The sequence below is a fragment of the Primulina eburnea genome, chromosome 2 (genome assembly GCF_022965805.1).
Source record: "Primulina eburnea isolate SZY01 chromosome 2, ASM2296580v1, whole genome shotgun sequence".
Classification (NCBI taxonomy): domain Eukaryota; kingdom Viridiplantae; phylum Streptophyta; class Magnoliopsida; order Lamiales; family Gesneriaceae; genus Primulina; species Primulina eburnea.
In genome coordinates this window covers 871,477-896,646 of record NC_133102.1, presented here as the reverse complement: position 1 = coordinate 896,646, position 25,170 = coordinate 871,477, and the positions used below count along the sequence as shown (strand labels likewise).

Here is a 25,170-nt window from a genome sequence, read left to right as displayed (position 1 = left end):
TAATCTATCTTTATTTAATCCACTCAACCAAACACACCATTAAAGTATATATCATCAAGCTTAAAAAATCTGAGGAGGTTGAATCAATAACGATTTTGTTTTCCGCATATATATGTAATATTATATCTATACACATTCATGCCTAGAACGATCGATATATACGAAGCGGACACGTTTCATTTTCTGCTAATTTTATTCAATGCTAAAGATAGAAAGTAGATGGATTGAAAACTTTGATTAATTAGTATCTCATGCATTTCTCCTTTCATGTATATCCTTTATTTTCCCCGAGGAACGTTGCTAAGATGTCTACCGCGTATGGCACAATCTCAACAACACCATCGACAGATTCACCATTTCTTTCCCACGCCAGGCAAAAGATCAGATCCGGGGTCGGAATCCGACGTCCATGGAAACAAATGGCATCCTGCTCGATGCCCGAAAGCTTCAATGTCGCCCTCCAACGTGTCAGGACTAACACGTCCTATTTCCAGGTGAACTACGTGATCATAATCCTTTTCATGGTTTTCCTTAGCCTATTGTGGCACCCTGTATCCATCATCGTGTTCATCTTCACTATTGGCGTGTGGCTCTTTCTGTATTTCCTTCGAGATGAACCTGTTGTGGTTTTTGGGTATGGAGTGGACGAGCGTGTAATCTTGGCGGTTCTGTCGATCTCTACGTTGGTTTTGTTGCTGCTGACGCATGCGACTGTGTTCTTGGCGGGGCTGGCGGTGGGGTTGGTTGTGGTGGTGCTCCATGGAGCGTTTAGGAGGACGAATGATCTGTTTTTAGATGAGGAGCAGGGTGTCAAGGGTGATGTGAGCGTGGATTTAAAAGAGAGAGCTTCTGCTTCTTATTCTTCACCGTTTTAGAATCGAATATTTATGGGAATGTAGCATTAATTAATTTCTGTGGTCGACAAAGCGTATATACTTGAGAAAATACATCTATACATATTCCTGTATCTATAATTCTTGAACGCGATTGCTCACATGCTGAATGATATTGTTGGAACCCATCTCCTTGTCTTCTCTCATGTATGTGTCACGTTGTATGCAGAGGAAGTAGCATGTATCATGATGCCCTGAAACTCATTTTTTAAATAGCAGGCACTCAAACGTGGATCCACAAGTTTTGAAAAGGCATTCTCTTCGAGCAGAGGACGTGCCTGCTCCATCCAGAAATAAACACAGAAGATAAACATGGCATCAATGCACTTAAATCTTGGATGAAATAATAGTAACACAACTTTAAGGGCAGTAACGACCCATTCTGTGAGGCATTACTCGCCTTTGGGACGATTTATATCCACACCTTTTCTTCCGGTGACAAGCTCTACCAGCACCACACCAAAAGAATATAAATCAGCTTTCTTGGAGACTTGATCTGTTTGAGCATATTCTGGAGCCGAGTACCCAAATGTTCCAATTATTCTCGTTTTTACTCCCGAATTTCCATCTGGTTGCAATCTTGCTAGCCCAAAGTCTCCAACCTTTATCATGAAGTCAATAATTGGACATACAGATGGTTCAAATTCTTGTGTTTAAAAGACGCGACAACGTAGTAGTGGCTCAAAATCGTGCGTGATCAGAATGTTGTTTGGTCGCATGTCACGATGGACTATACAGCCAACTCTGCACTCCTCGTGGAGATATCTCAACCCTCGAGCAGCTCCACTAGCGATCTTTGGCGTGCAGTCCAGTCCAAGGGCCCATAGCTGTGGCCTGCAATTTTAAAGCTGAAACTGTACAATTCAAAAGAAAAGCTTATATTTATGATGATTTCTGATTAAATTAGAACAGTAGAAACATGAAGAGAAAAAAACTTGAGATTTTAATCAAGACGCCATGAGTCTTTGTTCCTGACAGACAACCAACCAAAAGGTATCATGACCAAAAAATTGAAGGTGCATGGTATCCCAAGTACCATAAAGATGAGAGTCCACAGAACCATTGCAAATGAACTCGTAAACTAACAACCGTCTTCTGTTCTCCACACAGTATCCAATCAGCATCACAACATTACGATTATGTGCACAGCTCAGGACCTGAACTTCTGACAAGAATTCACGATCACCCTGCGTACTAGCCAGTTTATGTTGCTTCACAGCTACGACCAGACCATCAGGTAACACTCCACAGTGTACAGAACCATATCCCCACTCAGCCAAAAAGTTACCCTTCGAAAATTCACTAGTAGCTTGTTCAAGCTCAGCATATGAGAACGATCTTGTCAGATTCCCAAATGATGGTGTTTTACGCTGACATACCGTGCAAAGTGGAGGAGGGTCGTGGGGTGCATTTTTTATTTAGTACATAATCTCTCTCACATTCTCGCGAAAATCTTGATTCCTTTCACTTTGTGCTGTACTGCCTGGTCCTTGTATACTTTCATTTGATTGCTTTGAAGATTCATCTGCAGAACTCAGATCTTCCATCCATTGCTGGGAACTCATACTCGTTCAAAGAGAGCCTGAATTCTCACTGGCTGACTCCAAATCAGATTCTTCAAAGTCATGATGTCCCCCTAATGATGATGGTAAAATTTGCTTCACCGTTAAATCCCATTTAATTTCAGAAAAGCTGGAGATTGAAGATATCCTGTCAACTGTTGTCTTGAAAGATGAATGCTCAGGGCTGCTTCTTGGTGTCACATTTAGCACCTTCACAGTGTTGAATTTATCCTCGAGATATTTTATGGAAGATGCTGAGTCTGGAAGTGTATTAATTCCTTCTCGGCTGGTTCCATCAAGCTGCTCCATGCAAAAGTGTGCTTCCTTTTTCATTCTCCTGTTAAGCAACAATAAAAAAAGATACTAAGCAAAATTCTTGCTGATTTCCGGGTGCTGGATCAAAACATCCAATGCAAAAGATACTGTGTTTATTAAATATTACTTTTCCAATACAACCCATTTTGTTTGTTTTCTTTTGTCTTCAGATGCGACTACTCCATCTTTAGACTCGTAAACCATTTTCATCTTCACTCACCTATGCCAAAAATCATTGTTATCACCAAACTTGTTACCAATGAGAACCACGCCAGGTAATTATAGAACCTTCTCTGGATCATAAATGTCTTGGAGTTGACTCATCATTTAACTGCATAAATCAGTAATATGATCCTTCTGATCTAAAACCGTTCCCGGCATTGATCTCCAGTTACCAGCTGAGATCGCTACCAATTTTTGGAAAACCCATTGCTGTTTACCTAAGAAAGAAAGCATAGTGGTTAAGATATACAAGCACAAAAAATGTTCTAGAACCTCGTGGTATGAAACTTCTGGATATGATGGCCTCATGTATATAGAATTTCTATATGCGTGGACCAGTGAAACACAATTTTCCAAATTCATTCACTGTGAACACAAGACACCGAAAAAGAGAGCTTCAATAGGATTCAACGAATGAGTATTGCAAAACTATTTATGCTTGCTCGAAACAAGAACCAATGAAAGAATAAAATAGCATTATGTTGTGCAACCTAATTTCTTGGACTAACTTCAAGACAAATCTGAGCTGATGAAATTAGGAAATCCATATAAATCACAAAAAACAAACCTAATAGCCTGATAAACTAATGTCGTAGAAGAAATCATTGAGGACTTGAGCACCCTATTATGTGCAAAAGAAGCATGAATTCACACTATTATAGGTTTTGATATCCGTTTTCAAGAATAGACATTAAACATAAATGGCCAATAATGATATGTAAACGACTACATGAAAAGAAGAGACGATAAATATTTTACCTGAGTTATGAGTTGGAATAACAGCCAGCAGCCTAACACAATCCACATTAGTTAAAGCCCACTTCAAAGCAATTCGTGAAATTTCTTTAGGAGACTCAACAGCAACGGCAATCTTCTCCACACCCAATCCCCTGCTTCTAAAATCCCCAATTTTTTGCCTCGAACTCTTCTCTTATCAGCACCATCAAGAAATTGCTTCAATTAATCAAATTAAAGTACCAAAACCGTACTAAAAAACAGTTCAAAATCTTGATTTTCAAACGGGACTCTCCTTTAGTGTGTCGTTTATCACCACATTGTTCCTGACCAAACCATTGAGCAACAAAGTTTTCATCTTTCTATCATTCCACAAAAAAAGTTGCCCAGAAACTGACAAACAAGAATCATCAACAGCGTTAATAACCGAAAGTGATTTTTTGAGACACGCAGTTCATGCTAGAAGTGTGATTAGAACACTGAAAAGCAACAAAAAGGGATGCTATCATTCACGCGAAGCCTTAAATTTGTTTCGGTTGGGCATAATCTTCCATAATAAATCAGTTGCATGGAAGACAACTGAGAAAATGCCACAAAAATACTCTTTTTTTTCCTTCCCTTTTTTGAAGTTTAATGGATTGACTAGCGAAAGTGAAGCCACGTTACCGGAGCCCACAACACCATCTAGTACTATCTGTCGAGTAATCGAGTGGCAAAGCGTGTGAGAATTTCCGATGAATATGTGCGATCAGCAAATATCATAGCTCATGAGCTGAATTCTACCTTCAACGTATCCGTATAAGCTCGCCAAGTGTAATTTGAATTGTTGTTTAACTACTGCCTGTTCTTGCCAAATGAAATAAACTTTGTAGAATGGACGGCCTTGAGTGCCTATTCTTGCTAACTGCAAAAAACGAATAATTTCTTGGTGATAGACGGGCTCATCGTAATTGTATTCGTAGGCTGACCGAATTGCTCACAAGCTCTGGACGCAATCTCGAAGGCCTATAGCTCTTGCTCTCCAGTCTCGTATTTCAGATTTCTTAGCCGTTGATATCCACCCGGCTGCAAAAATGGGTGAAGGCATTCTTTTTATCATGCAACTGCAGTTGTAGTCGGCGAGACTGCTGTGATTGGCAAAAGCGTTTCGATTCTCCACGATGTTACTTTAGGTGGAACCCAAAAATTTTGTGGTGGACGTCGTCATCCCATGATCGGCGATGGTGTTCTGATTGGTGCCAGAGCAACGAAATTGGGGGATGTGAACATTGGAGAGGGAGCCAAAATGGCACCAGGTTCGGTGGTTTTGATCGACGTGCCTCCAAGAACAACTGCCGTGGGGAATCCAGCTAGATTAGTTGGTGGGAAAGAGCAGCCCATGTAGAAGTTCCCCGTTTGTTTCACCCTGTCCGTACATGACTGCACGCCTCCATGTAAAAAAATATGACTCAAAAAAATCCGAGCCGTTGTATCGACCTCTGTAGACAGTGCCGCATAGGTAGAGTTGACCAAACCGAAGTTCCTGGTGAGTCGATGGATCTAACTTCTTTATATCCGAATTATCGGATTATATAATAGACGATCGGACGCTTACCGTACATCTTTTTTTTTTTTTTTTTTTTTTTATAAATGATGTTGAAATCTGCTACCGGTATCCTTCTATCTTTGTTTCTATATATTAGAGTTATTGAGTGTTTTTTCATAATTCCTTGTGATAATTTTCCATTAGATGTATTCAATTAAATTATTTTCATATACATAAATAATTTTCTCTCTAAAATTAAATGTCGGTACTAAAAATTCCAATTTATCATATTTTAGCAATCTTTGTATGGCTACTCGATCTTTACACTAGGATTAGATCAAACTTAAAACTTAGCCGTTCATTTCTAGGAAGAGTAGTATAAATGTTCTACTCACTTCATTAATTAATCGTCGTTTAGTTTGGAGTTGTTAGGGAAAATAGAATGGAGGAGAAATTAAAAGATAAGTTAGAATTTTTAATTTTTTGGGAGTGGAAGAGAGAAAGTAGAGTAAAATGATCTCAAAAGGAATTTCTTCCCATTTCCTCCCACTTTTGGGAAGAAAATATTCTGGGTGCGATGGAGAGTAATTTTCCTTCCATTCACTGTTTCACATTCTTTTCTTTCCATGAAAAACTCTCAAAGAAAACTTTTAAAAACTTTTTCTTTCAAATCCTTTCTTTTCTCTTCATTTTAATACTCCCAAATGAAGTAGAAGTCCTAGGCAATACGAAATAATTCACAAGAAGCATTGTTTGAATTTGAAATGAGTTCTTGCCCTGCCCAAACCCACATTTTCCTTCACGAAGATGAAGATAATCCATTTGTTCTACTAAAACAGGCTCACATATCAAAGTAGAACATATAGTGAACAACATTCAAGCATCATTCTGGAGTATTTACAGAATAAACATGTGTTAAAACATGTCTGCCAATCGAGAGATTCATGTTTAAATTATAATCTCAAGAGTGCTCATCACTTCCCTTGGTGCTGTTTTTGAGCCACTCAAGATACTGGAGGTTGCCACCAGTTATGGGCAATGCAATTACTTCAGGCACCCTATGCACCAAAGTGATTCAAAAAAGAAAGAGAGCATAAAAATGTCAATAGATCATTTCCATACAAACAAAATTTTTTGAAGGGCTTTCTAAACAAATATTTTGAAGGGAAATGATAGTATAAAAACAAAATTTTAGAATAGTTTACAACACATTTTATCAACATATGATGCCAAGGAAAATGAGGGTGGGTGCTTACTCATATTCATGATTTGCCTTCACATGCTCTGTTAATGCTTCTAAAAGAGACTCCCTTGTCTTAATTATAAGCAACTCTTCAGAATCAGTTTGTATCTGCTCAACATACAATCAAAACAAAAATATACATATCTTCAATTCAGCCACACAACTTTGTTGCATGGTGTACTACTTTATGATGCAGCTTCAAGATAAAATCTTACCTCTCCCTTCCACTCATAAATTGACTCAACGCCTGACAGAAATCACAAAATAGTGTTTAGTTTGTAACCATTTAAAATCACAACAAACAATTGTAATGTCAAAGAAGGTAGAAATCCAAACAGCGTAGGTTCACATATGAACTGAAAGCATAGAAGCCGAACATGTGAAGAAATTACATTATAATTAACAAAATGAGTGATATTGATCAACCCTAAAAGAACTAACCTGGTACTCGATTTACACATGCGGCAAGTCTTTCTTTCACTATGCTCTCTGCCAGTTTTTTCCCTGAACCAAGGGACAAGATAAGGAATGAGAATCAGACCAGATAAGGAATTGATACATGAAAATTAGTCTCAATCTCAAAACACAGAAGTATTAACTTTGTGTCATCCCTTTATTTTCTGTCAACACAGCTTACAGTGAGGGGGATGGAATGGATCATTGCTAGTCTGGATAGCAGGTCAATTATTTGCACAGGGTGTCTTGAGAAGCTTTGATACTAACAATCATAATTGTAGTTTTCTATTTAAAGTAACTTGGTAGACACTATCGTGTTTAAAATGAAAGAGATGATACTTTGCTGAGAAAGACAATATCTGTAGATTTTTATTTTTCATCCCAACATCCATTAATTGGAATTTATGTTTCATAAAAAAAGAAGAAAATTTAAATAACCTGCTTCTTTGTTAGGAACAGTAACATAGACCACAATACCAGGGACAGTTGTGCTGCTTGTCTCCATTCTGATATTATGAACTTTCCTGCTTTGTGATTGTGTACCAAGTTTTGATCTGTAAAAATATCGAGTAAAATTCAGATGGCATATTCTCACTATCAAATCAGAAAATACCACAACTAACTTTTGTACAGAAAAAAAAACAGCATTCAAGTAAAGTTTACCGCAAAAGAGGAACAAAAGGAAGAGATTGAGCACTACCCATTTTGGAGAAGAATGAAACAGAGGAGCAAAAATTGGAAAGACCCAAACTAAGCACACAAAAAGCACCCACCAAAGGAAGGCGACGACGGACCACTACTGGGGGGATAATGGACGAAAACCTTAATGCCATGAGATTTTGCAACTTTGTTTGGCTTTATGGGATTACTATTACCTGACACCAATCATGCATTACACAAATCAGACCCTCAAGAAAAGAAAAAGAAGAGCTAATATTTTAGGTAGTTTGTACCAATGGTCGAGTGAGATTCCACAAGGCACCAGGCAAATGCAATTCAATACCACTTCTAAAAGTAACAAAACCACAAATCAGCCAAGGCAATAGCTTTATCAAGACAGCATTATTCCCGATCAATGATAAATAAAAATAACTGTGGATGAAATAAGTCTTATGCCCGATTTACCAGTGATTATCCTAATCTAACGCCAAGAAGATTTAGAACCATTATTCAGAGAACTCTAGAGAAGGGGATGGGAGGAAATGCAAATCACCCACCTAATAATTGCACCGTTAGGGTAAGATATAAATAAATTTTCATCCCAGAATCAAAATCTTGGTTTCACACCGTTAGGGTAAGGTGTAAATTTATTTTCATCCCAGAATCAAAATCTTGATTTCATCCCAGTCCGCAATCACTAAATCTATAAAGTATCAGGTTTGCCCATAAGTAACAAAATCTATAACTTCGGAAGACACATATATACAAGCGATAATCAAAAGCCCTAGTTTTAAAGCTATTCGGTGATTAATTGAACAGCTGCAAATTTCATAACACTCCAATATCATAATCATAAGCAGAGCTAATAACATCATAAATATCCTAAAAGCAATCAACTTCAGGAAAAAATCTTGCACGAAGATAAAGTACAAATTCGATTCCAAAACAACGTAATTTTTTTCAAAAACACCACATTTAATAGAACGCCATGAAGATTTTAAGCAGAATAGGGGGGAGAAGATGATGAATTTCACCTTTTGTTGCCGCAGCACTGGGAGCTCTGGTGGTAAATGGTAATCGGCTGCTGCACTAAAATTTCATATATTAATGAATATTATAGTATTTATTTCATTAGTTTTAATGACTTTTTAAATTATAACTTTTTTTTGGATTAATAGATTTTTATTGATTTTATAGAATGTGAAAGAATCGTAATAAGAATTTTATAGATTTCAACGTATTTTTTGAAAAGTTCTATTATTGTTATTATTATTATTATTAAAAAATAATAATTTTTATTACAAATTATTATTATTTCACTCATTAAAGAAACTGCAGATAACAATCATTGCATTTAAATGAATATATATATATATATATATATATATATATATATATATATATATATATTCTATCATAAAAAAATTATTGAGTATGATTTTAAAATAAATTATCAAAAAATAAAATGTGATACCAAAATTCTCAGTTTTGCAAGTAATTAACACAAACTAACTTTAAAAAAATATAAAACGATTAAATATTACTCATTGTGATACAATATTTTAACAATAATATTTTTAACAGTGTATAAAGAATGATATTTTAAAAATTAAATGTGAATAAAAATTTTAAAGATAAGAAAAAAATTATTCATGGAAGAGAAAAAAAATATTAATGGAAGACAGAAGATTTTTATCGAAATTAAATGCAAGTTAATTATAATTTATGTTATGTTTTTTCATGATTTTATTTTTTATTTTTATATAATTTTAAGAAATAATAAAATGAGATGACGGATCTCCTTGTGATCTTTGGAGTGAGAAAAAAAATGATATACAGGCTTTTTTAATTAGAAATTTCTACAAATATTTGGTATGAGCGGTGTAGAATTTTTTACTTTCAATAGTTGTACTTAAGGTTTCAAAATTTGTAGTAAAAAATTCCATTGAATATATTGATATTTTGGATATCTATAGATTTTTATAGTTTTAAAAAGTCAGAATACCACGTAATTTTTTAAAACTCTATGAAATTACATATTGAATACCTCTAGACTTTGTAGATATAATATATTAGTTTAAATTGAATACTTAAATACTTTTAAACTCTAAAAATATCATTGATTTTCATAGATTAAATATATAATTTCTAAATATATATTTTCTCACATTTTTTTAAATTTGTGTCACATTTATCTTATATATATATATATATATATATGCATATTATTATCATATTGTACCTTAAATAAAATTATCTATTATTCACTTCCTAGTTTTATAATAAAATAAACATTTTTAAAAAATTAAATAAATGACATATACTTAGTACCCATCCAAATGAATAAATATTACATGTCAAGCACTAGATATATGGATGACTTCTTTTGATCTATATTATTTATTTATTTTTTTCAAAAATAAGATATATAAAAATGTATTTGATTTGTGGAAAAAAAATTTGTCAAATAAATGAAAGGAAATCCAAGTCAAAACTATATCTAAGATTTAGCATTACATCACCATCGCGAATATAACACTTCACACACACTGCCTAGTGAACTAATTGAATGTGTTATTTGGACAAATAGATCATTAATTTATTGAGTCGATGTGATTGATAAGATAAAATTATAAAATCTTTTGAACAACAATCAACACATTCATAAAAAAAAAACAAGTAATTATTTCAAATAAATTTTATATATCTATAAATTTTTTTACATTCATATCATTTCATCGTCTTATTTTACTAACCAAACTGTGTTAAATGTTTTAATAAAATGATAAAATAATATATATAACTATGTCTAGTATGTTACGACAAATAATTTGACCCTGATTAGATGGGTCGATATGTAATTTATAATTTTTAAAGGACAAACAGCCTACTAATTCGTATGAATATTAATGCAATAGAAAATAAAGATATATATTCGTACTTTAATTTCATTTATTTCTTTTAATAATTTCTTAACAAAAATGTAACTCTTGAACATGTAAACGGGGAAATTTGATAATGATACCATTATTATGTCACCACGAGGAACATTCTCGTTTTATTTGCACTCCAACATATAAAACTATCCGTTTAAATTGTGCCTGAATCATTTAGAGACGCAGGCAGATCGTTAACCCGTCACCGGCAGGAACATGAGAAATCTGCACACGAGTATCTGCGGCCAACATGTCATTAAACTCTATGGCAAATTTTCTCACTTCGACCATGTTCTCTGGTACCAAATCCTCCGGCATTGCCACCGTTCCGCCCCAGAGTGTGTTATCGTATATAACCATGGCACCTGGTTTCAAAAGCTTCAACAACTTCTCGTGGTAATTTTTGTAATTGATTTTATCTGCGTCGACGTATACAAAGTCGAAAGCCTCGTGATTAAATGGCTGCATTAAAGAACATCATGATAATTAATCAGTGAAAAACGAATTTTGTAGGATAAAGTGTTGGTCGCTACACCAAAACCCGCTGGTGATATATATATATACATCGACAGAGGCTATGAGGACCATCTAAAAGAGATATTATGAATATTATTTTTAGAATAGTTTGACTTGTGCCGCTCTAACCATCTAAAGAATGATGCTCGATCCTACAAAATATGTGGATTTGATAGCAGCACCGTGACTCAAATATTGTAAGGGATGCGACAGAGATTCATGTCGTGGGGACCTAACATGCATGCATGTTTCTGGGAATCGATCAGATCCTTACGTCTTGCAATAATTTATTAAGAACTGGAAGTGCTTCGGACTCGATATAATCAATCTTGTGTTCGACGCCAGCCTTTTGAATAACAGGCAATCCCATCTCGTAAGCGCTCCGGTCGGGGTCAATGGCTATAATCTACATAACCAGTACTTGTCATATTAATTGAGCACAATAACCTGAACCAATCCATCTTTAATTTCTTAGGCGAAAATTACACAGGAACACTTAACCTTTCCATCTTCAGGAATGTTGAGTGCGGTAAGAAGCAAGGAATACCCCGTGAAAACTCCAAGTTCAATAGTTTTTTTGGGGTTAATGAGCTTCAGGAGCAACGCCATCAATTGGCCTGCATCCGGTGATGACCCCAGATAGGCCCTGATAGGGAAAAAAGGAAGTTCTGTATTATATTATAAGGTGCAACACAAATAATTCTATAGAGATATATATATATATATATATATATATATATATATATATATATATATATATATATCAGTGTATATATATGTATATACGTTGGAAGAGTTGACGTCATGGTCCTGATCTCTTTGAGCGAATCCGGTTCACGTGGATCCACACTGGTCTTCACCAAATACTTCAATTCCAGACGATAAAATAATCCAAGTTATTGATTAATATGCGCACAAAAAATGAAAAAAAAAAGAAAGAGAGAAAACTATTTTAATCCAAATATTGTAAGGGTTTATATGAAACACATTACCTGGTACAAATCCGAGGTTTGCAACAAACCCGGGTGTCTATATTTTACAATATGGCTCTCCATCACTCTTTACCGTAAGGAGCTGTGAACAAATAATTGGAATCTTGAAGGTGTAATAAGAAAAACGATAACGATGTGCAGCTAGCTAGGATTAATAATGTATCATCAAATTAAATTCCAGGGAAACCAACCACTTAAAGTGATCAGAGCCTATTTTTATTCCTATCCTAACTACATGAAAATAATTTGAAGTCGAAGATTTAATTAACTGATTCAGATCATGGAAGTTTGAAATTTTGAATATCATATCTACAATCCAAAAATTCAGTTAAAAAGCTTACACTAGGCCGGACTCCCAGTTGAGGACGACAGAGAACGTTACATATCATAAGGCTAAAAAACTGAAGAAAAAATTGCAATGTTCATCATGTATGCTGGTCTATTTGCGTTTTTGTCATTATTATTTGTTTTGTTTTTAATTTCAGTCATTTTTCTACTTGATGTCGACATGATGTCGACGTGGTGCTAACATAACATAACAAAACCCTGATGTTTGCAGTGACAATCCAACAGAAAAATGATATCCAATTTGAAAGATGCGTGAGTAATTAAAACTGAAATTTATCGATATCTGTCTCCAAAATCACAAAAAGTCAAAACATATATCATAATTTTTTAAAAAATAATTAAATAAAAGCAGCCAATGTAAAAACAAAGAGCAGTACTGCACTATGAAATGGGCTCAAAAGAAGTTCAGAAATCCTCCAACCTTGCTGGGATATGAAATAATAAGCTTTGAAGAGGCAAGTCTGAATTCTCTTGAGAGGGATGCATGCTGCCGTAGCTGCATGGGCTTATATAGATCGAGTTTTTCCCAACAAAAAAAAAATATTTTTTTAAAAAAAAACAAGATTATTTGTTTGATTGAAAAATAATATAAAATCTGATAGGCCGCCGGCCCCTCCCGATTATCTATATTCTCACTCAACGCACGTTATTGATGCCGTCAAGTAATAGACTTTACACTATGATATAAACAAATATATACACAGACACAAGTTAAGTTCTACGTAAGATATATATGAATCTATATGAGAAGTTTTTCTTGCAACATAGTATAGATAAAACCAACAATTCGTGTATATATGTCTTACCTGATTATCAACAACATTTTAGCTTTGATTGATTAGTTCTGATCGTTATTTAATTATATCAATCAATAATATATAAGACACTATATATTATAAAAATTTACGCTAAAATATTATATGTTCCAACGGGGGAAATTTTTTTTAAAGAAAATTTGATCTGTCTAGCTAATTGATGTGATAGCCGGGAGGATACAGTCGAGGGATGAACCTGCATAGTAACCTATTTCTTGACATGAATTTCCTGTAATTACTATTACATACAAAATAGTCAAATAAGACTGCCCAAAGGACACGGTCCAGTTAACATTATCTCTAGGCAATTGACCTCAATCTAATAGCCTAATTTTTAATTCTTGGCCCTACGAAGTTGACATAAATAGGATCGAGACCGTCACATGCATAACCAAAAAAAAGTGAGTAATTGGATTTACACTCGAGATAAAAATCATATCGTTTTTTCTTTTAAAGAAAAACTAAAGATCTAATAAAAATCAATAAATTCTTATTCCGCAGACAATTCCCATCATTTTCATACCCGAAGCTTTCAGCAAATCAAATTTTTTCATCTAACTTGAAAATATGAACTGAAAATTCAATTGTTATCAATTCGTGGAATAAACGTATTCAAAGAAAGATTGTTGCTTCAAACTTTTCTTCCAATATTAAATATATTTTCTAGAAGGTAAAATTTCAACGATCGTCACTTTCTTTATTTATTCAAAAGAACAAAAAGTACACTGACCGGTGATACCCCATAAGATCCCACAATGCATGGACGATGACCCGGGACCATGCATGGATAGCTCGGATCAGGGTAATTTTGCAGGAGGAGTTATTCAGAACCGGGCAGGAGAATGCCCGGGACATTTTTTGCCCGAGTTATCAGAGATCCGATCTTTCGTACAAGCTCCTAGGACGCATTTTACTCGGACTACCTCGAAAATAGCACTTCACTCGAGTGCACTAGTATAAGCTTCTTTGTGCTTGACAATCATTACTATTATAACTACATGGGTTTCGCGTGTTAGAGAAGTTATCAGATGTAGGGTATGGGCAGCCACCTTACCCTAATTAGCAGGTGGACACTGAAAACAAGGTAATCATGAGATTTCTCTCCTATAAATAATAGGTAAGTTTTATATTTGAGGGATCCGGATATTATTATTTCTAAGCTCTTGGCACTCACGTATATCATGACATATACATACTTTATCCTTCATCTCTACCCGCTGACTTAAGAATCAGAGTGGCTACGTCAGACATCCCTCCAGCGCCCATTCAGAAGTTCATTTCTTTGTTTGCAGGACACGATCTGTAGCGCCCTTACCCGAGCCACTACTAAACAGACTAATAAGCATGCAACATTAAAACTTAACAACAACAATTCATAGCGGGAACCAAATAACTTAATCATCTTACAACCCAAACGAAAACAGAACAGTAACAGCATTATTAAACACTAATACAACCATAACAAAAACATAATTCTGAACGAGAAAACGATAAATCACAGAAACCTCCACTGGATCACCACCGAAAATCCAACTGCTCTAGCCACTACCCTGATCGTCCGAACCGTCCAACTTAAGACATGTCCCGTAGAATGGGATGCCCAAGATGAAAACAAGGACGTGAGCGACAATCTTCCAATACAAGAATGCACGAGTATACAAACTGATATGATGCATGCGAAATGCAATATGCTCGGATATCAAGGATCAAGTCAAGAATCTCATGCTCACTCTAGAGGCGCCTGAGTGTGTAGCCTCTGATCTGCCCTAGGCATGTTTTGGCTCTCACACTGATCATCAAGATGTGGAACTACAATGTCCAGGTCATCAGAACCCGCGGGTCCCGTCGAACAATGTAGCTCTCGATGTCTCATCGTCCACAATACAGAATAGGACTGAGTAGCCCCAACAAACGAGGTATATCTCAAAAGATACCAGGCTCCACATGATAGTCATGCATAATATGCCAAAGCAGTAAAACATGTATCATGCAACAGATAAATATGCAGCATATAAGAGTGTATACTACGCTTAGATATCTCAGTCAATACATCACGTACATCACTAAAACAATATGATAGAAAACTATGAACCTAAACAATACCAATATAATGAAATCACTATCAAACCAGATCAAACTTACTACAATTTCTCTCTAATGATCCATAAATCACTATTTTAGGCTTTAGGATTATACTTGCGTCCGCCGTCAGCCCACTGATGATGTCTCGATCTCAGTTCTCCGACCCTATTCGAGTCAACACTAGCTTCGAAACTTCCTGACACCAAAGTGCCCTAGAAACTGACTGGAAAACCTAAGGTATATGGCTAGAAATCTCTCTGAAGAATGCGGCGTAGGAAACAAAAGAATTCAACTTCTATTTATAGGCTGCATCCGAACTATTTCAGAAAATTCGAATCAATCTTATCTGCCAAGTGTCAGAATCTCATTTGTCTAGTTAGATTTCTCGAGATAATGTAATCTGAAGTAGATCAGGTACTTATCTCCTTTTAAATTCGGTGGATCCCAATAGCTTGATCTCGAATCATCAATTCCTTAATAATACTTAATTAACAACTCTATAATTATCTCTTAATTTATACTTCATTCAAAATAAAGATTCAGATCATTACACGGTCGCAGTCATATTGTACAAAGATATACCTTCGTCACAAGATATACCACTTTGCTCATTTTCCTTAAACACAAACTTTTATCAGATCCGGTGGATTACCTCGACCCTACTCACCTAATTCGCCCGGATCACATCACTGACCAATACATACCATGCAAGTCGTATGAACAAAAAATCTAGAACATGACGTAAAATTTAGAACACGGCACGGTGAAACACGAGAATTTCCGGGGGAGAAGATGTGGCCGAGTCTTGGCTACTGCGGACTTTATTTTGACCTGATCATCATGACTGCCTGCGTTGTTCTACACTGTAGATGTAGATTTTTGATCGTTTATCTAGGGATTCCAGTGTATTTATCTTCTTGTGGTACCCTAGTTGTATTGTTGTTATGTTATACAAGTCTAGGAAGTCTTGGCCGAGTATCCTCCTCTTTTAGGTTTTCTTTTGTATGGCTATCTTTATTATTATATATACAGGTATGGGTTGTTAAAAGTTAAAAACACGCCACCGGCGGTGTTTTCTTTTGAAAAAAAAAAATGAGGGCAAAGTTTTCTACTTTTCTAGAACATGACCTAACATTTCATATATATTTTCTTCATTTGACTAGAAATTGAATCCCCTGCGGATCCGTCCAAAAACACGACCTTAAACTAAACAGACATAATCCAAGTACTAAAAACTAGACAAATGAAAAGAATCGCAGACCCTTTGAATTTACCTTAGCTACCTTAAATCTTGTGAGTGGTGTAACCCGCTTCCTCTGTTGTTAGGTTGTCACTCCAATTTCCAAATTCAGTTCCACCAACGATCACTTGCTTGATTCCGATATAGCTGGAACATTTCAACACGAACAAGTAAGAGATGTACAGGAAAACAAGAACTCGGATCTTAAAGAGATGATAATGTAAAATGATGGGTTTAGGTTCTAACTCGGAGCTTAACTGTGCCAATGCGTTTATCAAAATATTCAAGAGTAATGGTTTACTTGTTCCGATATCCACCCTGTCAATGTACAAATCGATTCAAATATCTACATACAGCCCAGCCCTTGAGCCTTGAGGAGCCAAAAATCTTACCAAACTCGAGCTAGGTTATCTTGAATTTCAAGGTCTCCTATGTTGTAAAATGTGGTTGGTGTAACATTAGCTCCTGGAATAGGATCATAACTGGGTCTTTTCTCCATTGGAGATAGTGAAAGCTGCGAGAGATAGAGCGAAATTACGGATTACACAATAATGATACTATCCTTGTCATAAATTGCAGCGCTTTTTGCCAGTTTTCAGGACAGCATCTTTCGCTAGCTCAATCAATTTCTTTCTTTTTATTCAAGTATATAAAGAATTGTGTCTTTGAAGGAGTCTTACTTGCATATTCATAGAAATGCATCCACCAAGGCGTCCAATAATGTGCCACGAAGGAGTTGCCTGAATAAAATTTAGACGGACTGTATATACCACTGAGGTTTTGGGGACAAAATAAACGGAACATAAGCTGCAGAGTCACTTACATCACGGATATGAGAAATGTCGTTATCCAAAGGGGTGTTGTAGAACTCCAACCATATATATGAATTTGAGAAATCAAACCTGGCCTTAAGAACAAATAAGTCATTAGAACATTCACTTTTATGAGATTTCTTGAAAGTCTTAAACATCAAACCCGAGAATTGGCACAAATAGTACGCAGTCCATGAAAGTAAATCTGCAAGAGTGAAGCAGAACAACAAAAACAATTGGAAAATCATCATGGTCGTTTATTAGATCGACGTTCAGAGGCAACTTCCACGAGAAATGCTGGCGGAAGCATCTTAATACAGAATCCATCGATGTCCAAGATTTTATAAATATGAGCGCTTTTCATCACTTTTTGCTTAATATTCACTGGGGAAATTTTAGACACATAGTTGGTCATATGCAAAATTAAGATACTGATTTACAATGAATTTGACCTCCAACCTCGTTGTCGTTGACACTAAGTATTCATGATGACTGTCTGAGAGTCTTGTGCCGCAGGAATTTTTACATCATGCACTCCACCATGGTTCGCCGGAACGGCCGTTATGCGGCCGGAACGGGCGGAACGGAACGGGAACGGTGGCCACCGTTCCAAAGTTCCAGGCCAAATCGTTTGTTGTTTTGTGGCGGCGTTCTGCGACGTTTTATCGGCCGCATAACGGGCGAACGGAACGGAAACGGTGGAGCGGAACGGTTTTATGTATGTAGCGACGGTTTTATTTACCCGTCGCCGATGTAAAATAAACCGTCGCTACTATACAGACGGTTTGAATTTTAAAAAAAATAAAGGTTCACGGATTCAAGAATCCGCAAGTCAACTATTTCTATTGAGAAATTTTCATTACAAAGTGTGAAAAAAACTAAGTTAATTATAAATTTTTTTTATTTTAATTGATTTAAATAATTTGTAACATCACTTTATATAAGATTTGATGGTTATTATTAGTCGATCACTCTAAATTGATTCAAATTTGTGCGAATTTATATATATCCAATCGAAAATATTTTAATGTTTTAATTAATTAAATACAAATAACTTTTAATATTTTATTTAATTTTTGATATGATTGGAAATATTTTAAATATAATGGCGATATAAATTGTGTTCAATAAATTGTTAATAAAATTTTAAAAATATTTAAATTTCTTATTTACATCAAATATTCTTTTTAAATGATATTTCTTATGGTAATGGTTATTGTTTATGGTTATGTTTATTGGAATGGTAATAGAATGGTTATGTTATTGGTATTATATTTCATAGTTGTTGATGATTATGGAAATAAACGTGCAGAATAGGAAGTGGATCTTGAGCCAAATAGGAAATGGAAGTGCAGAAACTGTATGAAAAATGTGGCAGTAGTTATGGTTTTTAGTATAATGTCTTGTATATTGATCCAATTGTTGTGAGGCTACTTCCATTAGAAAGATAAGATATAAGGCTATAACTTTCATGTTTTGATAGATCCTTTGATTTTTCAACATCTGGTACACATGGAATTAGACATCGTGGATTTGATTATGGGTCGTCTCAATATATTGGTGATAGATACAATGAATCTTCATCATCTATATGGCGGGGTGTTGGACGTCATGGTCCCGAGTATAGATCTTCAAGTACAGCTGATAGTTCTACTGTGTATCGTGGATTCAGATACTATAATCGTCGTGATGAAAAACTATAATTGTGTTATTATTGTAAAATAGTTTTGTATTGATATATTAATTTGTAATAACTTCATATATTTTATTTTTTAGTATGATGTAATTTATATTTTAATTTTTTTACCAATTTTTGAATTTATTAATTTTTTTATACAACCGTTCCGCAACCGTTCCGCAATATAACATTGGAACTGGAACGGTAGTTGCCGTTCCAAGCACCGCAACCGTTCCGGCGAACCATGCACTCCACATTACCTTTTGCAATCGAATTCCCCCCTATATCATAATGATCTCCAGGGACAACTAGTTGCAGCATTCAATCTCCATATAATTTGAAATGTCCGATTTAATCTAATTTTTCTAGCAGCAAGAGCACAACTTTCTCGGTCTTATCACCAATGTCAAAAGTGAACATCAACTTACTTGTTAAATTTCACTTGCATGGGATTAGCAGAACCAGTTTTTGAATGCAATATTTTGTTCTTCTTCCTTCTCAATCTCTCCTCCAACTGCCAGGTTAGACAAACAGTTAAGGAAATCCCACTGTTGTCATAACCATTCAAAAACATTCGCGGAAATAAACAAAAGAAACGAGGAAAACACAAACCAATTTGATTGGGACAAAGTAGAAGCTTACTTTAAAGCTCGCTAGATAAGAGCCAATAATATCAGCAAACTCAAGGTCTTTATCATAATCCTTTCCTTTGTCTTCTCTACCACTAAATCCTCCTGTACTCCATGTAAACTCATCCTTAACCTCATCATCTTGATCACCACCAAAACCATCCATTTCAAGATGATGAGGATAAGGATGGTTTTGGTAGAGGATAAACATGAGTTCATGAAAGCAAGTTTGGAACGACAGACAGAACGGAAATGCACCTGCAAGTAGAGAAAGTACGTAAAACAGAAGCTTAAGTCTGTTTCAGCTCCACGCCATTTATTCGAGAAAGGGAAAAAATTAAGAGGCGCAGGTGGAGGCAGAGAAAGGGGAGGGGAGGAAGAGCCGCCAGTGGGGTTCACCGTAAAGATGCAGTTTCAGAAAACAAAGTAGCAAACGTTCATATGTAGTTATGACCATCTAGCAGAGAAAAAAGAATATCTTCCCAAAAAAGTCTTCGATTTCTTCCAGAAGCAGACGATTGCTTCTCACATTCCCTTGGACGATAAATATCCAGAAAGACATTTCGCCGATTGGTCTGATTCCCTCAAGTCCCAACAGAATGTGAAATGTCCAAGGAAGACCATAAAAATGTTTAAATATTCAGTTTTCCTTTTACAAAATTTTAATTAATAAAATAATAACTCTTATTTTTTCCCAGAATAAAAAACTAAAAAATTATGAAACAATTATACATAATATAATATCTATTTCAGAGATATTTTAATAAATAGTTCATTAAATATTAAATTTTAGATAAAAAAAGTTTTATGTTGTAATCAAAACGTTTATATATTTACTAGTAACTAGAAAAATGCACGTGCGTTGCACGTAAAAACCTAAATTGCTTAAAATATATGTACGAAATTTTGATAATATTTAAATGAATTAAAACATGGTTAATAAAATTTATAAAATGAAACAAACTAAGCCATAAAAAATAAAAAATCATGACCGTAGACGGTATATGAAACAGAGAAATTATCTTATCCACTTGACACACTTTCCAATATGCTTCTTGGTTGATTTTGACAACTCAACAACTCTTTGTTGTAGTAGTTTGTTATAATATGCATATAACTATTTTGGTATGCTCAGCAAATATCTGATCGTCTATAGCTATAAGGTTAATAAATTTTTAGCAACTATTTCTCAATCACTGTGAGAAAAATTACTTGAAATCTCTTCAAATGACTATATCTTAGAATTGTGTCCTCATTTAATTTGACACAATTCAAGAAAGACATCTTTGATCGTCATTTTTTGGAAGCTTTTAAATAATGATGGCGTGCATCATGTCATGAGGATAATATAGTTTCAATCTCATTTATTGCGTTTAGAACATAATATTATATTATTTATTGAAACAAAACAAATTTTCTTCTAGCGAGTTTATATTTTGTTTTATAATATTTTATATCTTGTGGAACGAGATACAAAATTATTTATTGTATTTAAAAGTCTTGAGAATAGATACGAATAATGTAATTAAGATATGCATATGAGACATCATTCAAATACATGTCAAAGTATTTGTTTTATTCAATATCTCATCTAATAATATAACCATCTAAATTTCATGAGCATTTTACGATAGTCAAAAGTTTGATGAAATATTGTAGAATTTTATTTGAATTTCAATATTTGGCTAAGTGAATTTATTTGACGAGAAGTTTTCTATGCTACATCATATATGTTATGAATTAGCTGGTTAGACACTTTGACTAAAAAAAGAGACAAAAACAATCTCGCATCACCTCGAAATATATCGAGATAATATTGGAGGAAATAAAGTGAAACTGGCTCGATGTCTCAAAAAAATACACAGAATTCATCTATTATATTGTGTCAACAAAGCTTTAGAATTGTTCTCATACCATTATAAATAGAATGAGAATTATGTACAATTTGTTTTTCATGTATTTCTTTTTCTGAATGAAGATTTTTTTCTTTTTGAAAAACTATTTTATTGAGAAATGTTGACATTTTATATGACATTCATATGTCGCACAACCATGAAGTAGCAACATAATCATTATATAACACTTAACGTACACATACAATTCTTCAATTTCTTCTTCATTGTGCTTCGTTGAAATTTAAATCTGAATCATTCTTGATCTTAAAATTTTGCTTTAAATATGATTTAATATATATGTATATGTTTCATGTTACTTAGTTGGACCCAATTTCAAATATCTATGAAAAAATGTGCTTGAATTATATCATACAGAAATTAGGACATAGTATGTAGGACCGAGCACTTGCCGTTTTACCAAAAGTTGTAGCTAGTAGTAATGGTGCAACTCAAATCTTTTAAATCGCGCAACAGCTCAAGCACCATGGTTCGGCCGCTCAACCAAGCAGGGACAATTATTGCACCCAACAATGTTCCTCATATAATTGCACTCTTTGCAATCAATGAGAATCGAACCCGTGACCTTGGCTCTGATACCAATTGTAAGACTGAGCGCTTGTCGCTTTACCAAAAACTATAGCTAGTAGTAATTGTGCAACTCAAATTTTTTAAACTGCACAGCAGCTCAAGCACCACGGTTCGATCGCTCTACCAAGTAGGCACAATTATCGCACCCAACATAGTAATACACAACATATTTTTTTTATTTAACATGTCTTTTTTTTTCATCCACTATGTTTGTCGAAACTTTTTTGTTCAAAATTTGACGCATTTCGTAGACTATATATACGAAAAAATCAAGAAATTATATAATTCACAAAAACCATTTATTATTTTCTTAATAGAACAAAAGACCCAAAATACGTGGTTTGATTGGTGTACTCTCATGCTTATTTTTATATAAACAACAAGACACATCATATAATATCAGAAAAATCAATTACCGCCAACAATATTAACCAAAACGAATAAAAAAATCATAACACAAACAACCTCGATAAGAAAAAAATGATAACTCAAAGTTTAAAAATAATTTATTTAGTACAATAACAAAAAAATTGAAGTATATACGAGCAATAAAAAGCATAAATCACTCTCAAATTAAATATTAACCCATATTATTTACAATATGTATAAATTTTTCAATATTTTTTTTAAATAAAGAGAAGACGCCTTATTAATGTCATCGTTTTATAGATATTCATTCCACTTCTTTAAAAACTCAAATGAAAAATGGTGCCATGAAATCATAATAAAACCATTTAGAAAAGCAGCTGTAAAAATATAATATAAAAGTCACACAATTTTTCTTAAACCATAGAAAAATATTAGACTATTGACAAAATATATGTAGCAACAACAAAACATGCGTTAACTTGTGATATAATTAAAATTTAGAATCATGCATAATCATTGAATTAGAACAAAATCGCATGCCAAAAATCTACTGGATATTATATATTTTAATAATTTATCCATATTTGTCGTTTATCAGAAGACTCTTAGACCTACCAAATTTTGTAGTTCACCTATTATTTTCATAATAAATAATATTACAAAAATAATATAAACAAGAACATAAAAACGCAAATTAAAATGCCTTCTATCAATCTAAGCAAAAAAAAAATTGATTAGAGAATATAATAATGTCGTAAAAAATTTAAATATTGATTTATAGACAGAAGTTTGGAAATACATTTGTCTCAATAAATAAAAAATATTATCTCTTGATATTCTGAGACATAAGGTAAAAACGAAGAAATATTTCAATGTTTTTAATATTTTCTAAGTCACTTCAAACTAAGTAATCTAAGCAAACAGAAAACATGTATTATGTGTTTAAAAATTAACAAAATATCTTAATAAAAAAAATTGAAAAATAACCATTTTGGTTGGATATTTGATTTTGTTTTCTCTTTTCTTTGTGCAAACAAACAAATCACAAAAATAATCCAAACACAATTACATGATCAATACAAAAGACATCTAACAATCAAACATGTTAATGCTAGGGTAAAAAAAACTCCTCTCATTGCAAGAACAAAAAATGATCAAATATAGCATATTATTTAGTAATATTTATTTAGCAGCATTTATAAAAAAAATTGACTAAATAACTTAAAAACAGTGTTTGAAATCTATTACAGAAAAACATTTCTCTCAATAACATATTTATATTGACACATGAGGAGTCGGAAAATATTTTTATTCTAACTGGGAGAAAGAAATTTTGTATGACCTTAATATTTATTAATAATTTATTTTTATTCAATCCGACTCATCTCTTTTGTCTTCCTATTATTATTTGACGGCAATGTATAAATTTAAGTAATTAAAATTAAATTTAAAGTAAATTAAAATAATAGTTAGTTTGATTGAGTTAAATACACTATTAATGATCTTATTAAACAAAAATAAAAAATGACTTAAATAACACCATTAACATGAAAAATTGTAATACAAAAAAATAAAGTGATTTTATGTGAATTTGAAAAAAAAAAAATAAAGTGATTTTGTGTGAATTTGATGTCAACGTAATCACAATTCACATTCATATATAAATATTAGTATAGATTAGTATAGATAGATAGATTAATTTTAATTTTAATTAATTAATTTTAATTTTATGAAATAGAAAATGAAAAAAAAACATGTATTAATGATTATTTAAATGAAGGTAAGGATATTTATGTAAATTCACAATTCAATTCATTTATTTATATTAGTATAGATTAGTATAGATAGATATAGATATAGAATAGATTCATATATATATATATATATATATATATATATATATATATATATATATATATAGATTAGTATATAGATATAGATATAGATTAATGAATACATAAATTGTAAAAATAAGTTCGAAACCTCTGTTAGCATAATTTTTTGTATTATTTATTTTAATAAAAGAATGTATAACACTATTACTATAATTTGTAAGGCATTTTCACAAAACTAATTAATTTTAATAAAAGAATTACTATAATTTGTAGTCATGCCATGAAAGTGAGTGAAAGAGTAATAAATAATAATTAGTCAATGAATTAATAATAATTAACTAATTACATAAAAGGATAATAGAGGAAATTCACAATTCAATTCGTATATTTATATAGATATAGAATAGATTATAATTAAAATTGAATCTATAAAGTATTTAACTTTTGGTATATTGAAAAAAAAAATTCTAAAATTTTTTATAACTATCTCGCGTATTTTTTTCAAAAGGTAAATTATATTGTAAAATTAATTAAATATTTCTCAAGGATCCAAATTACACACTTCCACACTCATTAAGTAAGTCGGTAAAAATTATAATTTTTAAGTTCTTCAAAACAAATGGTTATTTTTAAGAAGAATATTATAATATTTTTCGGAGAATACGAGGATAAAACCTTTTCCATTACCCCAACCAACAGGCGCCAGCATATTTAACGCAAACATGTTGCCAATGGCCGCGCTTACTATGTCCGCTCCAAATCCAAGCCAAAAATGCGCGCCGGTCTTGCACTTGCCATCAAGGTTGGGTACTATCATATTTTTT

At 33.3% G+C, this 25,170-nt stretch overlaps 4 protein-coding genes and 1 pseudogene across 7 annotated transcripts; 1 reads left to right on the top strand and 4 right to left on the bottom strand.

Annotated features, from left to right (window-relative positions):
• The first annotated feature begins 419 nt into the window (after nt 1-419).
• On the top strand, nt 420-875 carry LOC140823967 (PRA1 family protein F3-like). The gene has a single exon (XM_073185573.1). It carries the CDS (start codon nt 420-422, stop codon nt 873-875), a length of 456 nt encoding a protein of 151 aa, XP_073041674.1.
• Nucleotides 482-3,357, bottom strand: LOC140816528 (inactive protein kinase SELMODRAFT_444075-like; annotated as a pseudogene).
• A 2,741-nt stretch (nt 3,358-6,098) lies between these two features.
• On the bottom strand, nt 6,099-8,731 carry LOC140816454 (protein CutA, chloroplastic). Of its 3 annotated transcripts, none has more exons than XM_073175733.1 (7): nt 8,646-8,731; nt 7,615-7,826; nt 7,390-7,505; nt 6,937-6,999; nt 6,711-6,742; nt 6,509-6,603; nt 6,099-6,310 (listed from the first exon to the last, which is right to left on the bottom strand). In XM_073175733.1, the coding sequence occupies exons 2-7, from the start codon at nt 7,782-7,784 to the stop codon at nt 6,214-6,216; spliced, it is 573 nt and encodes a 190-aa protein (XP_073031834.1). In that variant the 5' UTR covers nt 7,785-7,826; nt 8,646-8,731; the 3' UTR covers nt 6,099-6,213. The 3 variants fall into 3 exon arrangements, with proteins under 3 accessions (XP_073031834.1, XP_073031851.1, XP_073031843.1); XM_073175750.1 differs by having other exon boundaries at nt 7,429-7,505; XM_073175742.1 differs by lacking the exon at nt 8,646-8,731 and adding an exon at nt 7,905-7,955.
• A 1,802-nt stretch (nt 8,732-10,533) lies between these two features.
• LOC140816446 (cation-dependent phenylpropanoid and flavonoid 8-O-methyltransferase 1-like) lies at nt 10,534-12,882 on the bottom strand. The gene is made up of 6 exons (XM_073175720.1): nt 12,825-12,882; nt 12,056-12,137; nt 11,850-11,929; nt 11,565-11,709; nt 11,338-11,469; nt 10,534-11,009 (listed from the first exon to the last, which is right to left on the bottom strand). Exons 2-6 carry the CDS (start codon nt 12,116-12,118, stop codon nt 10,722-10,724), a joined length of 708 nt encoding a protein of 235 aa, XP_073031821.1. The 5' UTR covers nt 12,119-12,137; nt 12,825-12,882; the 3' UTR covers nt 10,534-10,721.
• Nucleotides 12,883-16,574: 3,692 nt separating this feature from the next.
• LOC140816435 (uncharacterized) lies at nt 16,575-20,247 on the bottom strand. 2 transcript variants are annotated; one of them, XM_073175699.1, is made up of 7 exons: nt 19,643-20,247; nt 19,459-19,544; nt 17,364-17,442; nt 17,221-17,280; nt 16,933-17,054; nt 16,787-16,858; nt 16,575-16,687 (listed from the first exon to the last, which is right to left on the bottom strand). In XM_073175699.1, the coding sequence occupies exons 1-7, from the start codon at nt 19,868-19,870 to the stop codon at nt 16,585-16,587; spliced, it is 750 nt and encodes a 249-aa protein (XP_073031800.1). In that variant the 5' UTR covers nt 19,871-20,247; the 3' UTR covers nt 16,575-16,584. The 2 variants fall into 2 exon arrangements, with proteins under 2 accessions (XP_073031800.1, XP_073031809.1); XM_073175708.1 differs by having other exon boundaries at nt 19,673-20,247.
• Between the last annotated feature and the right edge of the window lie 4,923 nt (nt 20,248-25,170).

Excerpts from the sequence above, each read along its gene's own strand:
- LOC140823967 (XM_073185573.1), top strand. The coding sequence starts at position 420 with ATGGCATCCTGCTCGATGCCCGAAAGCTTCAATGTCGCCCTCCAACGT.
- LOC140816454 (XM_073175733.1), bottom strand. The coding sequence starts at position 7,784 with ATGGCATTAAGGTTTTCGTCCATTATCCCCCCAGTAGTGGTCCGTCGT. Across the intron at positions 7,000-7,389 it reads TGTTCCTAACAAAGAAGCAG|GGAAAAAACTGGCAGAGAGC; the intron begins GTTATTTAAATT and ends CCCTTGGTTCAG. Across the intron at positions 6,311-6,508 it reads AAGGCAAATCATGAATATGA|GGTGCCTGAAGTAATTGCAT; the intron begins GTAAGCACCCAC and ends TTTGGTGCATAG.
- LOC140816446 (XM_073175720.1), bottom strand. The coding sequence starts at position 12,118 with ATGGAGAGCCATATTGTAAAATATAGACACCCGGGTTTGTTGCAAACC. Across the intron at positions 11,470-11,564 it reads ACATTCCTGAAGATGGAAAG|ATTATAGCCATTGACCCCGA; the intron begins GTTAAGTGTTCC and ends CTGGTTATGTAG. Across the intron at positions 11,010-11,337 it reads TTAATAAATTATTGCAAGAC|CCATTTAATCACGAGGCTTT; the intron begins GTAAGGATCTGA and ends TCTTTAATGCAG.
- LOC140816435 (XM_073175699.1), bottom strand. The coding sequence starts at position 19,870 with ATGTTTATCCTCTACCAAAACCATCCTTATCCTCATCATCTTGAAATG. Across the intron at positions 19,545-19,642 it reads ACTTTGTCCCAATCAAATTG|TTGGAGGAGAGATTGAGAAG; the intron begins GTTTGTGTTTTC and ends CTAACCTGGCAG. Across the intron at positions 17,443-19,458 it reads ATGCAAGTGAAATTTAACAA|GTTTGATTTCTCAAATTCAT; the intron begins GTAAGTTGATGT and ends TCTTAAGGCCAG.